The sequence below is a fragment of the Ambystoma mexicanum genome, chromosome 10 (assembly GCF_040938575.1).
Source record: "Ambystoma mexicanum isolate Mex_15411 chromosome 10, UKY_AmexF1_1, whole genome shotgun sequence".
NCBI lineage: Eukaryota > Metazoa > Chordata > Amphibia > Caudata > Ambystomatidae > Ambystoma > Ambystoma mexicanum.
Window position 1 is genome coordinate 305,916,113 of NC_090932.1, and position 15,774 is coordinate 305,931,886.

General features: G+C 44.8%; 1 protein-coding gene across 7 annotated transcripts in view; it reads right to left on the bottom strand.

The window, feature by feature from the left end:
• Window positions 1-15,774, bottom strand: part of INPP5D (inositol polyphosphate-5-phosphatase D) — a 1,036,816-nt gene that overhangs the window by 568,550 nt on the left and 452,492 nt on the right. For all 7 annotated transcript variants that reach the window (XM_069617886.1, XM_069617890.1, XM_069617887.1 and 4 more), the window contains one exon: window positions 12,484-12,637. In XM_069617886.1, the coding sequence (XP_069473987.1) occupies window positions 12,484-12,637 (154 nt within the window). The remainder of the gene's footprint in view (window positions 1-12,483; window positions 12,638-15,774) is intronic.

The window sequence follows — 15,774 nt, forward strand, 5'->3', positions numbered from 1 at the left end:
TGGCCGTGTAGAGCCACCTGGATGACAGATCCCTGGGGTCTAGCCAGGGAGACACCTTTAGGTTTCTCACATATCCTTCCCCTATGCGAGGTGGATATGCTTGTTCTTTGGTCAGGTCTTCTGTGGTCAAGATTATGCAGAGAACAGGGATGAGAGATGTTCATGGATTCTCGCATATTCCACTGATTGGTTTTATTAGGTAAGGGTAGAGTGGTTATGTCGCTTTCACAACAACAACCTATGAACCGGGTTGCAAGGGTTGTCTTGGGTTTTGTTGGTTTTGATTTTTCCCAATCCCATACAGGCGGGTTTTGGGAGTCGTAGGTCTCTTGCCAGGATCTCTGTAGTAGAAGATCTCCAAAGGGAGGTGGAGACTCCAGTAAGAGAGTAGAGAAGATAGGGAAGTCTCGTCCCAGAATAACTTCCTCAGGGAGCCCTGGAATGATGGCAGATGGTATTTTACAGGATTCACCCCGGATTTCAATGTGTACTGGAATTTTCGGATATACCTTGTTGTCTCTATGTATACAGGTTACTCTGACTAGGGCTGCATGATCTAGCTCTTTTGTTCTAACTACATCGGTCCGTAGAGCAGTCTGCTTACTACCCGAGTCGATTAGGGCCCTTACCTATTTCCCATTTACCCAAGCCTTTTCATATATGAACTGAGTAGGGGTTTAACATAAACAAAATGCTAAAGGTCTCTAACTCTTCCTCAGCTTCCTCCCACTCTTCACCCTTCAAACAGCCTACTTGCATAGGTTCATCTTTTATACTCTTTGGACAATGTCTAGCCAGATGTTCGGTTTCTCTACGGGAAAAACAGACCAGATGAGGTGGTTTGCTTCCTTTTACTTCCTTCCTTCTACTTTCCTCAAGTCTACTTTCCTCTTTAGGCCTCGGATCAGTTTTCCTGATCTCTAATATCTCCTGAGGCATCCCTTCCTTGACCCTCCTTGTTTATCTATTCCTTGGGGTTGAAGCTGATGGACAAATTTATGATCTTTTCGATCTACCCATCAGTGGGCTAGGTGGAAGTATTTAGCCGCAGCTAAATGTTTTGCGCCGTTTCAATGGCCATGGCTAGAGTAGGTCAGTTTAACTGAAGGACGTATTTTTGTATAAAAAAAGAAGTAAGGAGTTGGTAAATTGTTCTAAGGTAATCATCTCTGTCCGTTCATCTAGAGTTTTATTACTAGTCCGTAGGGCACCATGTTTTTAACCAGTTCATCCATTTCTAAAGGAGTTTCTCCTGGGTTCAACCTAATGGCTCATAATTTCTGCTGATAAAAATTGCAGTTTTGACCTACTCTTTTCTAAAGGCCTTCCTTGATGGACAGAAAGGAGGCTCCTGTTGCAAGGTTGAGTAGCTGATAGGAAGTTTGGAGTACCCCTTTTAATAAATGTCCCAAATAGCATCTCTTAAGGTTCTCCTCCCATCATAGTTGTTCAGCCAGGCGTTTGAAGTTTAGAAAAATAATTCCCAAATCTTCATCTTCAAGATATGGTTGAAGTACGCCTTGGGAGTAGGGAAGGCCTTGCTTCCAATTCAATGGGTTTAGTTAAATTCTCTTGGAGTCTGTTTTTGGCCTGCATCTGATTGCTGCAATTGAGCAATGCTATTGGTTATGTCAGCCATTTCTTCCGGGTGTGTACCAGTTCCCTCTGTAATGTCTGAATCAGAGAAGAAACAACTCTCAACTCCTTCGGATAAGGTTTCAAAACTATCGGAGTCCTCTGATTCTGAGTCTTTCGAAGGAGTGTATTGGGATAGATTGATTGGTAACTCTGATGGTCCTGCCGCTGATGAAGACTGAAAACCTTAATAAAAAAAAAGGTTTAGAGGGAGGAGGATTCAGTTCACTAGGTCTAATGAAAGAAAAGACCGGCCGAACATTTAGAATTATTCGGTTCCAGGGTTGTATGTTATAGTGTGATAGAGGAAGGGTATTTAGTAGGACTTGAGTCTTGAAGAATAGATGCTGTTGACTAGATGGAATAAGTGGTTGAGAGGATAATATCTCTTTCAACGTGGATACGCGGTCAGAGTCTAGGTCACAGAGGTCGCCAAATGGTCGATCGCGGGCGACTAGTAGCTCGCCTGAGCCTCTTCAGTCGCATGTGCAGGAAATACTGAAAAATAAACACTTTTCTAAGTTAAATTATTCAATGCTGTGTTTTGGGGCTATTGTCCATGATCAGGATCTGAATCCCGGTCGTCCCAATTGCAGACGGGGAGCTTGGCTGCTGTGCCACGTGGCGCTGCTTGTAAATTCCCTGACAGATGTCAGTATCACGTTCTGCTTCTGGAGGCTGCCTGTAGTACCAGAGTTGGCCTTGTGCACCCCTGACACTGTCTTGCTTAAGCAAGTTTGCCACAGATGTCAGAGGGGCTGGGGCAAGATCAGGATCATTGTGCCCATGCAATGAAAATATCACAGTTGCACTGCCGCTCGCCTGGAAATGGTCAAAATATTATATAAAAAATTGTGCAATTTCTTTCATGTGGCTTCTTTCCAAACTCCACACTGTACATTTCCACTTCAAATCACTTCCATGACCGAGGTACACCCACTTTTAGTACATTAAGTGATCCATAGACACGCTGTACAGTAGAAGCCTACCAGGGTAGCTCAGCAGGTTGACAGACCGATGCTGAGATGTTATATATTCAAAACTAAATGCTATATCATATCATAAGTGTTTCAAGGCGTGACGAGGCAAGGGAGGGGGAACAGATATAAGACAGACAATGATCCTACTAGGCCAGGTGTCCTTCAGATCGTGCAAGTGCATGGGAAGTGGGAAGGAGGAAAGTGCGAGGGGAAGGGGACAGTCCAGTACATGGGATAATAAATAACAATAAGTAGCGTCCAGCCAGCTGGTGGCAAGTGCAAGGGTAGTGCAGACATCAGGTGTCAAGTGCTAGTGGTGGAACTGTAGGGGAACAGAACAGTCAGGGGGTTGCCAGGAAGGCCGTGCAGGTGTGCAACTGGGTGGGGGGTCCTGGGCTTGAGAGCAGGGGAGTTGCCAGGTGACCAGTGCAGTTTCAGTATCTGCCAGGAAGTCAGCAGGGGAGAGGAGGAGAAAAGGCAGAAGCAATGAGAAAGGTTTTGAGGTGCTTCCGGAACCGCAGATGATTGTCCTCAAGTTTCAGGGAGGCAGGGAAGCTGCACGTCACCGAGCCCAGCATCCAGCTGATCCTGCAACACGTGTAGAGCGAGCCCAAGGTGAGCACGATCCTCATGCCTGATACACGCTTTGGCCCCCCACTGCCTCCTGCATCCAGGCCTCAAAGACCTTCTTGCCCCACGACCCATAGCACACAACCGTGCAGGGCCACCTAGATTCGACCATCACACGGCCGAACGAATTCGTCCGTATGCGGCCAAAATGGCCGCCTACTGTTTTTTGTTTATCTGCTGCCTAGCAACTGCAGAGATTAAAACCGCGAACATCCGCCGGCAGGTGGAATCCGGCGCCCGACGAGCAAAGCGCCACAGAGACAAGCGCCTGTTTTGCTCCTGTTTGCGCACTGTGGCGCGTGGGGCCAAACCTCTTTCTCCTGTTCCACAGTGAGGTAAAACCCAAGAAGTGTCTCCTCTTCCTCTTACTGTTAAACTTTAATCACTGTATATTTGTTATCCCTGGTTCACTTTGCAAAGTGCTGTGTTTCTTGATCCTGCACCACAACAATTCAACGAATGCGCTGCTTCCACCTTCCTTGATCCACAACCAACACGCGTCCACCGAGCCTCCCGAGCCTTCCGAGCAGCTTATCTAACCGGGCCCGTTGAAAAGACATATATCACCTACATCATCCAGTTTCTCTCCACTTCGATTGACTCAGTAACCTCCTAGAACAGACGTTTACAATCGAGAGCCTCATTTTGCCCTCGTCCTAAGTTTAGTGCAAAGTATCTGTAATGCAAACACTGCACTCTATAGCAACCTGCTTTTAGGTTTGCCGCCTAACATTGCTCCTACCACTTACCTCTGCTTTTGTACTTACCTCCTGCCACTTTAGGGCACCCCACCTTCACATTGTACCGTTACCTCTTACCTATGTATTGGCAACCTATGTATAAGTATCCAGCAGCAACTGACCTAATAACACTGATATTAAGCCATTACGAATGACATCTGTATTGCTTGTCTATATTGCAAAGTATTGTGATTGTATCTGATTTGCTTCATCCGTATAACTGTCCTAGCCTGCCTCTGAATGCACAGAACGCTATACTTTGTACTACTTGCCTATATTGCAAGTTATTGTGATTGTATCTGATTTGTTTCATCCTAATAACTGTTCTAGCCACCGATTGCATAGAACGCCATACTCACGCCTACATGCCATACCCCCATTAACACAGCCTCTGCTCTTGCCTAGCCAACCCCATGAACCTTACTATGACCTTCCCTATGATCATTACCAACGTGCTACTCTGGTTCATCATACTGGGACACCATCTGACGGTTGCACTAACCGCCACCGTACCCTCACTGAAAATGCCAGACCACTGTAAGGTCAAACCTACACCTTTCCTCCCTCCGCCACAAGGAACCCTGCATCCTATTAATCCTACCACTTTCCTACCTATATTAATACCAAACCTGGGAACTTCACAGAAACCTAACCAGCCTAACGACCTACTCACACTTACCCCTACGCAATGGATAGAGCGGTTTGCTACCAAGCCAACCCCGAACATCCCTTGTCGAGGCACTGCCAGAAATACCAGGCTTGCCTCAAGGTTCACCATAGTAGCACGCATGGTTAACCTTTATCAGGAGAACCCTCCCATTTCAAACCTACCGTCCAGCCCCCTGATTAGTCAACCTCGCTTGACTACCACTGCTTTTCTACCTAAAAACCTAGACCTAAGCATAGCAAAATGCTGAAGCAGAAGACCCAACCTAATCTACCTCACCATCTTCCTGCCCAAACCAAACCGGTGTTGATCAAAGCCGCACTCATAAATGCGAGATCACTAGTTGCCCACGCAACGGACATAGCAGACTTGATTAAGGACCATGACCTTGATCTCCTAGTAGTCTCAGAGACCTGGCTTCACGCTGCAGCTGGCCCTGCCCTGATGCTAGCCATACCAGACTCCTACACCATCACCCGAGTAGACAGAGAGAAGGGCAAAGGAGGAGGGGTTGCCATCATAGCACGCTCCACCTTAGCACTTAGACCTTCAACTACCACCTCCATCAAATCATGCAAACTGCTTACAGTTAAAATAACTACCTCACACACCAGTACTATCACCATCCACCTTATATATAGACTCCCGGACCTGTCAGGAGGCTTCGAGGATGACATCATAGCACTGCTCTCGGACAATACCAAACCTAAGTCTCAAATCTTAATACTCTGGGACTTTAATCTAGGCCTAGCCGACCCTAACGACCAGCCAGCTAAATCCTTACAAGACTCCCTTAACGCTCTGAACTTCTCCCAGAGAATCAACCAACCCACTCATACGAAAGGATGAACACTTGATTGGCGGGCAGACAATAACTGTGGCACTATTGTTACAGCCATTGAACCACAATCTTGGACTGACCATTCCCTTATCACTTTCACAATTAATGCCAACTGCCCAGCCATAACACCTAAGACTATCGCTCCACCACTACCCACGAGAAACAAGCGTAACATTACCGCTGAAAAATTAGCCTCTCTGCTGATCCCAACACTCAACGCTAACAATTCTGATGACCCTGAGGAATTAATTGAGCTTTTCAATAATACTATGACTACTGCCTTAGATATTATCGCTCCTTTGAAACTCTGCAAAAGTAAACCTAAAGGTCACCTTAATTCTTGGTATACTCCACAACTAAAAGCCTTAAGGTCTGAAAAAAGAAAATGTGAGGCCACGTGGAAAACCTTACCCTCTGAGGAAAACAAGGACATAGCTCTAGAAATTTCGGCTTGCTACAAAGCAGAGATCATAAAAACTAAACAGGAAACCTACAGTGAGAGGATCCAAAAAGCATCAAGGAATTATTTGGAATCTTAAGAGAACTTGAATCACCTATAGTCCAGGACGACTCCCTCCTAAATAACAAAGACTGGTGCACCAGTATCCAAAACACACTGGCAAACAAAATCACTACTCTCCAAAATAAGATAGTCTCCAAGAGACTTAACATAAGGACTGCTAACTCAACCTTGCAACTAAACACCTCACTCCTCACTAACTCTTTACCTGAATTCAAATTTAAACCAGTCACGACAACAGAAGTTGAAAAAAATCATTAACTCCCTGAAACCATCACGGTGTCAAGGCAACATTTGCCCAGCCGAAATCATAAAAGATGCTAGCAGAGACCTTACCCCCTTCATCACCAGACTCATAAACGCCTCCTTCAAATCCTGTTAGGTTCCTACTAACTTGAAAGATGCCTGGGTACTCCCTTTACTTAAAAAAGTGTCCCTTGACCCCACCATCCCCACCAACTACAGGCCTATAACGACAGTCCCCTTCCTTCTCAAAATTATCGTCAAAGCGGCATATCTCCAGATCCAGTCCTACTTAGAGATCAACAATCTCTTGGGGCTAAGACAATCCGGTTTCAGACCCCTCCATGGAACAGAAACAGCGCTATTAGATCGAAAAATGCAAATAGACCAAATTAAAGACAACAGACAATGCGCATTACTTCTACTACTGGACCTCTCTGCTGCCTTTGACTTGGTAGATCATAACATACTATGTAAGCACCTTTCATCGGCAGCAAACTTCTCCCCTGAGGCCACCTCTTGGATCAAATCCTTCCTCAACAATAGAATGATAAGAGTATTCTCCCCTACTGATGCAGCTGACCCCATACCCATCACTTGCGGAGTCCCCCCAGGATCCTGTGTCTCCCCTACACTCTACAATGTGTTTACAAAACCCCTCTTTGACATTCTGGACCATTTGGTGTCATCTACACTAACTATGCAGATGACACCCAGATACTTATCCCACTAACCGGAAACTACGACGTGGACCACGACCGGCTAAACAAAGTCTACCTCGTCATTCAGGCATGGATGGCTACCCACAGCGTGTGCCTGAATGACGACAAGACCGAAATTCTTATAATAGGCGCACCCACTCAACTAAACAAACTGAACCCTAACTACACCGCCTTCAACATTGACGGTAATATGATTACGACTGCTAAGGAAACCAAAGCCTTAGGCTTCCACCTAGGCCCCAAACTTTAAGAAGCAAACCAACGCTGTTGTATAAGCGACAGCCTACACTTGCAAATTGATCCATGCTTGCAAAACCTACCTTTCCACCAATAGCCGTATGATTTTGGCACAAACACTAATCTTATTGAAACGTGATTATTGCAATGCTTTGTATGCAGAGGCTAACAAAAAAGTTCTAATTAAACTCCAAACCATACAAAATAATGCACTAAGAACTGCATTGGGCATCCCAAGAAGGGACCACATCTCAGAAACAAGAAGAAATCATAAATGGCTCTATATCCAGGATAGAATATACTTTAAACTGGTCTCTATTTCCCACAAATAGTCTTCATGAGGCCGCCCCCAAATACCTTATAGACAAAATTGTTCCCAAAACATCTGCTAGACTCACAAGATCAGCTAACTCCTGCCTCATTGTTGCACCACGCTACAATCTCAAAAGAGCTGGAGGCACTAGCTTCCCAGTGCAAGCAGCCCAGGCATGGAATGCCCTCCCCCTTACCCTGCGCATCGACTCTAACCTTCAGAGCTTCAGGTCCAACACCAGAAAACTGATCTTTTCCAAGGACAGTGCACTCTAAATGCACTTTCTGACTGCCCACAAGTAACTTACTAGGCTGTCCGGTCCCACCTTGCCCTTCTGAACCGGCTCACGCCTAGTAAATTATGCATTGCATCGATATGTCTGTTTTTTCACTTGTTCTGCATATTATTTATAACGGTCGACTCTGTAATAATGGCTGTTGTTACTGTACCATTGATTGCATATTCTTAAAGCTGTCTTATATAGCACCTGGATGCCTTTTCGTGCGGCACGCTCTAGAAAAACAATAAACAAACAAACAAACAAACCAACTCATTGCTTGGAGAAGCGACGGACCCTGAGGGAGTTGGAGGCGGATGAGCGAAGAGCTCGAGAAGGAAGATATTTTGGAAGAGAGAGCTGAAGGTATTGAGGCCGCAGGCCCCAGAATGCCTTGTGGACAATACAGGGGGTTTTGAACTTAATCCTCGCAGCCACTGGGAGCCAGTGCAGAGATTTCAGTCCTGTAGGGATACGATCCCTGGGCTTGAGGCCAAGGACAGGTCTCGCAGTCCTGTTCTGGATGAGTTACAGGGGGCGCAGAGTAGAAACAGGCAGATTTAGAAAGGGGCTGTTGCAATAGCCCAGCATAGAGAGAACCAGAGCTCTGGAGACAGTGACCTTCTGGAGGAAGGAGAGGAAAGGAAGAATGCCTCTGAGGAGGTGCAGCTGGTAGTGTGACTTCTTAGAGATGTCAGAGATGTGAGGAGAGACGTAGAGTGTGGAGTCGAAGATGACCTGAGGTTTTTAGCCTCACAGGTTGGAGCAGGATGAGGGCCAAGGGAGGCCAGCCAGAGAGTGACAGGAAAGGAGGCAGCAGGTGTTTCAATGACGAGAATCTCAGTCTTACTGGCATTAAGCCAGAGATCATTGGCGGCACACCACTCCTGGGTGGCGGACAGGCAGTCAGAGATGAGGGAGGGAGAAGAGGTGGCTGAGGATAGCCTGAAAATGAGCTGAGTGTTGTCCGCATAGCACTGGAAGCATAGAAAAAGTGCTATAAAATGTTTTTGGCCAGGGTATGGGTTGGTCTGCTTGCTTGCTTATATTCAGGACAGAGGTGGGGATATTTCTGCCCCTGTAGTGAAAATCAAAAGTTGGCACCCATTAACCCACAGTTTCATTTCCTAAAAACTGCTGTCAGCAAAACAGAAGCATTTATTTGTGATTAACCAGTTTGACAAGCATATAACATCTTTATAAATATAACCTGTGCTAAAACACAGAGGGGCACACAAAAACCAGAGTATGTGTGGTGTCTGACAAATAAAACATTTCAACGAAAACTAGTGAACGCAAGCAACAGTTTTCAATTTGGAAATTACTTTTTTTTCTTTATGGAAGTGTGAAATGCACATTTGGAAAACAATAGTGTGCCTAGCATGTAGAAAGCCTGTATAAAATGCAAAGGAAGAGCACAAACATTACAGGATATTTGTGTGGTAGTCCAACAAATATCTGTCTTTTTGAGACAGCTACTGATAAATAATAATGCAACAAAGAGGTTTTTGAAGTTCTTAATGTAATTGTGAAGGCATATGTTATTTCATCTGTTTATAGAGAGGAAATAATTGGGGTAAAAAAATATTGGTAAAAATTCAGAGGTTTATAAATATCCCCACCCCAATATCGCCCGCTAGTAGCTCTCCACTGTTGACCTCCACTACAAGTAGCTCTAGCTAACGTAAAGGTTGGAGACCCCTGGTCTAGGATATCAACTATTCTATTTTCCCCTTCGGGTGGTACCACAATTATTAGCATGGGTTTTCAATTTTTATCAGTTGAATCATATCCCACTCCTGACACCATGCCAAGGAACTCATGATGGCAGCAGTAAAGACAGACACAGGTGATCACAGTTCAAGGGTGTTTATTAAATTGTATGCAGCTTGAAAAAATGCCTAACCTTAACCTAAATCTAAGATGGGAGCAAGCGTCGACCATCAAATGAAAATAAGGCCGTCCTAGTGGTGTTGTGTCAATTAAAAAGGGCATATACTAAGAAACCTATTGCTAAACCTTACAACAAATATAAAAAGGGCGTGGGATGGTTTTCAAGAAAAGAAAGAAGTGGTAACCTGTGTCTCCCTTCCCCACGTTTTGAGTACGGGGTAGGGTAGGATCTTGGAGCACAGTACACTCTTGGGCTTCCCCAGCATGAGACGACAGTTCCGTTTCAGCTGGTACAGTGCACGCTTGAGCTTTCAAGCACGGCCCGAAAGTTCCATTCCACTTGCAGCTATCTGGTCCGTCGATGGCAAGTCTCATTTCTCTTGAAAGTCTCTTACATTCGAGGGCCTGATGTATTCAATAACAAAACAAAAGTTCCTTCAACAAAAATGAAAGTTTGTTTCCTGGTTTTACTTCGGGTGAGGATTCTTTACCCCTGGGTCCCCCTCTTCCGGGTGCTGACTGTTCTTTCTCGTGGTGTTGGGTGATAGCTTTTCACCCCCTGGATCTCCCTCTTCTGAGCTTGTATCCTAAAACAGCTCCTATCAATATCAAGGCCTTTGGTGGTTGTGGTTTCCTGGTCCCGAAGGCCTGATAGGTTTATCAAGAAAAACAACAAACTAACACTAAGTTCCGTTGGACGTATTTCTCGGGTGATGGATTCACCCCTGGGTCCCCCTCTTCCGGGCGCAGACCCCTCTTTGCTTTCAGCCTCCCTCCGCTGGGTTCACTGTGGCTTTTCCTTCACTTACAAATCTTAATGTCTTTTTAAACAGATCTAGTGGACATCCCTCGGCCGGGTTCACCTTTGTCAACACACTGTTTCTTGGGACTTTAGACTTTGTCACCTTCTTGTCAGCATCCATCTTCCGGGTTCCTCTTGCCAACTTCACCTTCACATTTACTTCGAATGTTTATGGGATTCACTTCCCTTGCTTTCTCATGTGGCGGGATTCACTTCCCTTGCTTTCTTTATAGTACCTTAGGTCAAAGGCTTTCGACTGTACAGGGATTTTGCTTGACCTCCTGTATGACCACTTTGATCTATCTTGGTGGCTCTCCTATGGCCTTCTGGTATCTGTAGTTTTACTAAGATGGGGATCAACCAGAGTTTCTCGGAGCAGCACCCAACCACGTGGTGCCAGTCCCCTTCTGCAGCTGGTCTCCCCTTTTCAATATTACAGTTCTTTGAACTGCGCTCACTTTGCCACTTTGGGACTTTCATTCACCACTGCCCAGTTCTTATCGGTTCTCCCTTTGACTCAACGGCTGTGATGAACCGCTTGGATTTTCTTGTAGCTGGAGTCAAGGCCGTTACCACAGTAGTAGGAATCTCCCTTGCTCTGGCTTATTAGCGTTGATACGCTGCGTGTACTGTTGACATCTGCTGCAACACACTTGGGCTATTGTGCTCGGTCTTACAATTCCTTCTGCAGAGGCTTCACAGGGTTTCATTGAAAAGGGCGAGGTCGTGTCTCCCCTCGTCAGCCTCTCGATGTTTGCCACTTCTGTCCTCCTCTTGAACTGCCGGGTCTGAATAGCTGGTTCGTCATGTGGTCTGCCTTGCTTATACTGTGCTCTCTTGCTCCACCTTTTATCACTGTGGGGAAGGGAAAGGCCCGTCAGGTGTGTGTGATTCTGATCAATTGCCTGACCCTTGTATGGGGACATGTCAGGTAAACGGCTCTGGTGTTAGTCTGTTCGTTTGTGTGTTGTGCAAAGGTGTTTGTGTTGGAAAAGGGGGGGGTTTGAATATCCTACTTGGTAGGATGGGGAAAAGGTTTTGAAATAAGGGGGATACTGCGTTTTACCCCTAGGTGTCACACTCCCACTCCCAGAGGACCCCCCATCCAAGTGATACTCCCTTACTAGTCAACCCCCAGGAACTAGATCCAATAGCGATGACCGTGTCCTGGTCACCTGGATGACAGATCCCCAGAGTTTAGCCACGGAGACACCTTTAGGTTTCCCACTATCCTTCTCTTATGTTATTTTCATAATAAAGCAAAGAATAACTGATAACAGGGCTCCGAGACTTCATTATGGCAGATCATGGAGGATTTGCTTTGACCAACTAGTTATAAACAGGACTAGTTAGAAATGGTGCATTTGCATAGTTCTTCGACTTGTGTGCTTTCTTCACGGATGAACATTTAAAGAAAAAGGTTGTTTGAACATATATACATTTTGTGGCTAGCACTGAAAACAGGTTAACCCTAAAATGCAATCTGAACAGTTCAATTGATGTTCTGTATATTTCCAACTGTGCAAGAAAACATAAAATGTCAAAGCCAATGGATGTCAATGCACGTTTGTGAAATGCATCCCTGTCAAATGCAATAGAGATATTCCAGATATATTGTGACTTCCTTGGATTGCGAGCTCTTTAAAATATAACTAAATAATGCAATTTATAACAACTCGTTCTCACTCAACAATGAATCCAACACTCACTATCTCACTCACTCTCATTTACAAGTCCATTCATGCAACTATCACTGTATTACTCACTCGAGCACCAATTCATGCAGTAAACAGTCACTCACCAATCCAACCATCCATTTCTCATCCTCTTTGTCACTCACTCACCAAACCATCTACAGGAACGTAGTCTTACATTTACAATACTGGCATTATTATTTGAGTCTACATTAAATATGTACAACAGATTCAAAACAAACACCCGTTAACTGATAAGTCAGCAGAAGTAAGTACACCAAAAGCTCACTTGCTGGTATCCATGTTTTGTAGTCTCTGCTGCAGCGTATCTGGAAGACATGTGATAAAGGCATCGGACATACCCACACCTTCATGGATTGGCTCCTTTACATCACCAGGAACAAGATTGCGTGGGGGCAACAGAGGAGGAGACTTAATAGGCTCTGAGGAAAAGAAGAAGGGAGGATATTAAGCCCATAATGTGTCACAGGCAGAGGCATCAAGAGAGACAATAGCCAAGTTATACTTTTCAAGAGTGTTTATGAAACAAGACAGAATGAAGGGTTTTTGGATAGCTAAGGTTACTGGACAGAATATTGAAACACCAAAATGAAAAAGTGTTCTTTGTGGAACCGTGGTCATCTGTTCCTCTCTCCTTTAGGTCCCATCCTCCTAGTGAGAATCAAAGAGTCACGTAGAATTCTTGGGTTATTAGTGTCCCACACATCTTTCTTGGGTATTGTAGATGCTTGCTTGTCTAGCATAAGAAAGATGTTGTTAAGAAGTTGTCCTTAAACTTTGAGTTGTATGGACACCACTACGCAAGGTGTCTTGGGTCGTGTCGATGTGGGTTGGGTGGAAGTCTCTGAGGTCCTTTGCAGGATCATGATGGGGACAACGTTTATTGTATGTAATCCTCCTGTGTGTCAGGTTTAAGTACCTGTTATCTGGTTCATGTTTATTGATGAAGACATGGCTTCATGTGGGCATGACTACTCTACCCAATTGTTGATTCCAATCCCAATTTGCGAATGCAAAGTGATCTTCATGGCTTTTACTGAAGGAAAGGCTGCTGATCATATTGTATAATCTTTAAATTGTGTGCATTAAAGGTTGGGACGTGCAGACTTGAACTCTGCCTTTTGCCTCTACTCCCAAGACTCTGGAACCTCCTCCCTGTCAACATGCAACTCATCCCCTCACTTCTACGTGTTAGGAAGGATTTCAAGACCCTCCTTTTCTAGGAATGACTCCTCCCTAACACCTAGTTTTACACACCCTCCACTCCCCACCTAACCTGAGACTGGATGTTCTGCTCCCTGCTGTTTCCTCCCCTGGTTGCTTGTAGACCCTTTGTTACCAAATTGTCCGCTCTCCCCTGGCCTGGTTGTTAGCGCCCGGCTCCCTTGTATCTCTGCTTCCCTTAGTGATGTTCTCCTTATGATTGGTAAAGATCTCTATTGCTTCCCAAAGCTAGGTCTAAACTCAATAAATCCCATTATATTAAAAATAATCATACATCACATACATCATGATGTACAAAGGTAGTCTAACCTGGGTGGGGAAGGGGAAAAGATGAGCAGTGGTTAGCTACATATTTAGGAAGAGTTTTGATATGTGCAAACATTGCAGGAGTTGATTAAACCATAAAATGAAGCATTTTGTTTATACAGACTCAGCTGGCCACTGTGAAATACTGTTTTTGTCTGAACATTTCCTCAAATAAACATGGGGTAAAAGAGCATTGGTTGAACAAAGGTGGGCAGCTGAGAAAATATACACATTTAGATTAATCTTCTACAGGATGAGTCCAATACCAGCATGGCTGCTGTGGGAGGGATTGAACTACAGGTATATTTGAATGTCATCTAACAATGGCATTATCTTACTCAGTTTCCATTGGGCAACTGAGTCCCACTTCAAAATGGATGACAGGTTCTGAGTGCCTGCTGTCTAGTAACATCTTGTATAGTGACATAATACCCAATATTTGAGCAATTTATTTATTTGTTTATTTGTAACGCGCGCCATACAATAAAGGTACAAAGTCACAGTAAGTGGTTATCATATGAGCATAATTAGGCGAGGCAAAAATAGGCAGAAGGCAGATTGTTCGAGGTGATTTTCAAGGCGGAGGCTCCCTCAGATATGAGCGAGAAGCCACGATTTGGTTTTTAATTTGAAGGAATTGAAAGAAGGCTCAGTCCTGATATCGGATAGAAGTGAGTTCCAAAGCTTAGTGGCCAGAACAGGGAAACTTGAGCCTCCAGCTTTTTGGAGTTTGAATCTTGGCACAGATAGGCAGTGTAGCTGGGCCGTTCTTTGCGGTCAAGAAGAAGTATGCAATGAGAGGCGGTTGGAGAGGTATGGGGGGGCCTTGTTAGTCAGGCATTTATGGGTAAGGGCAGGTGTTTTCAGTGCGATTCTTTGTTTGACAGGGAGCCCGTGCAAATTGGTCCTTGTATCAGATATGTGTTGGTTTCTTGGGATATTTAACCCCGCTCTAATGGTGTTATTCTTGGTAATTTGTAGTTTGTTCAGGTTGGACTGGCTGGTCCCCAGGTAGAGGGCACTGCAGTAGTCGATCTTAGACATTACAAGCGTTCTAGCAAGGATGATGCTGTTAGGCGTGGTTAGAAAAGGTTTGCAGGCTGCAATGAGTTTGCAGGTATATGCCGACGCTGATTTAACGGCATTAGTTTGTCTTGACAGGGATAAGGTGGAGTCAAGATAGATGCCCAAGGTTTTGGTATCCTTGGACACCTTAATGACATTGCCATCAATGGTGAAGGACTGATACAGGTGATCTAGTTTATTAAGCCGTTTAGCGGAGCCCAAGATGAGGAGCTCTGTCTTATCGTCATTGAGACAAAGTTCATGTTGGGCCATCCAAGCCCGGATTACCAAGTATATTTCGTTTAGTGCCTTAGTATCTGCAATGTGATCACCTGTGATGGGGATGAGTATCTGGGTGCCATCAGCATAATTAGTGTACGAAACACCCAGATAATCAAGGACATCAAAGAGCGGTTTGGTGAACACATTGTAGAGTGTGGGTGACACACACGAGCCTTGAGGGACCCCACAGTGGATTGGGGCTGGGTCCGCAGCCGCTGAGGGGGAGAAAACCCTCATGTGTCTATTGCTGAGAAAGGAGTTGATCCAAGCAGTGGCTGAATGAGAAAAGTGGGCAGCGTAGTGAAGGTGCTGACACAGGATTTTGTGATTGACAAGATCGAAGGGTTCTAGGTCATATGGTCGAAAATAAATGGTCGACTGGACAATTGGTTGACACCAAAAAGTTGACAGGTCAACTGGTCGAATTTTTTTTTTTGTTTGTTTTCACAATTTTCTTTTTGCTAAAACCCCCTTTTTTTTCCCTAAACGAAAACCTAAAAAATGTATATATAAATAAAAATAAATTCGACCATTTGACCTGTCGACCAAATTGTGTCGACCTATTGTCCTGTCGACCATTTTTCTGTCGACCATTTGACCGGACACCGATCGATGGGCGCACACAAGTCAAGGAGTAGAGGCAAGGCCAGTTTCCCCTTGTCTTTCAAGACTTTGATTTGAG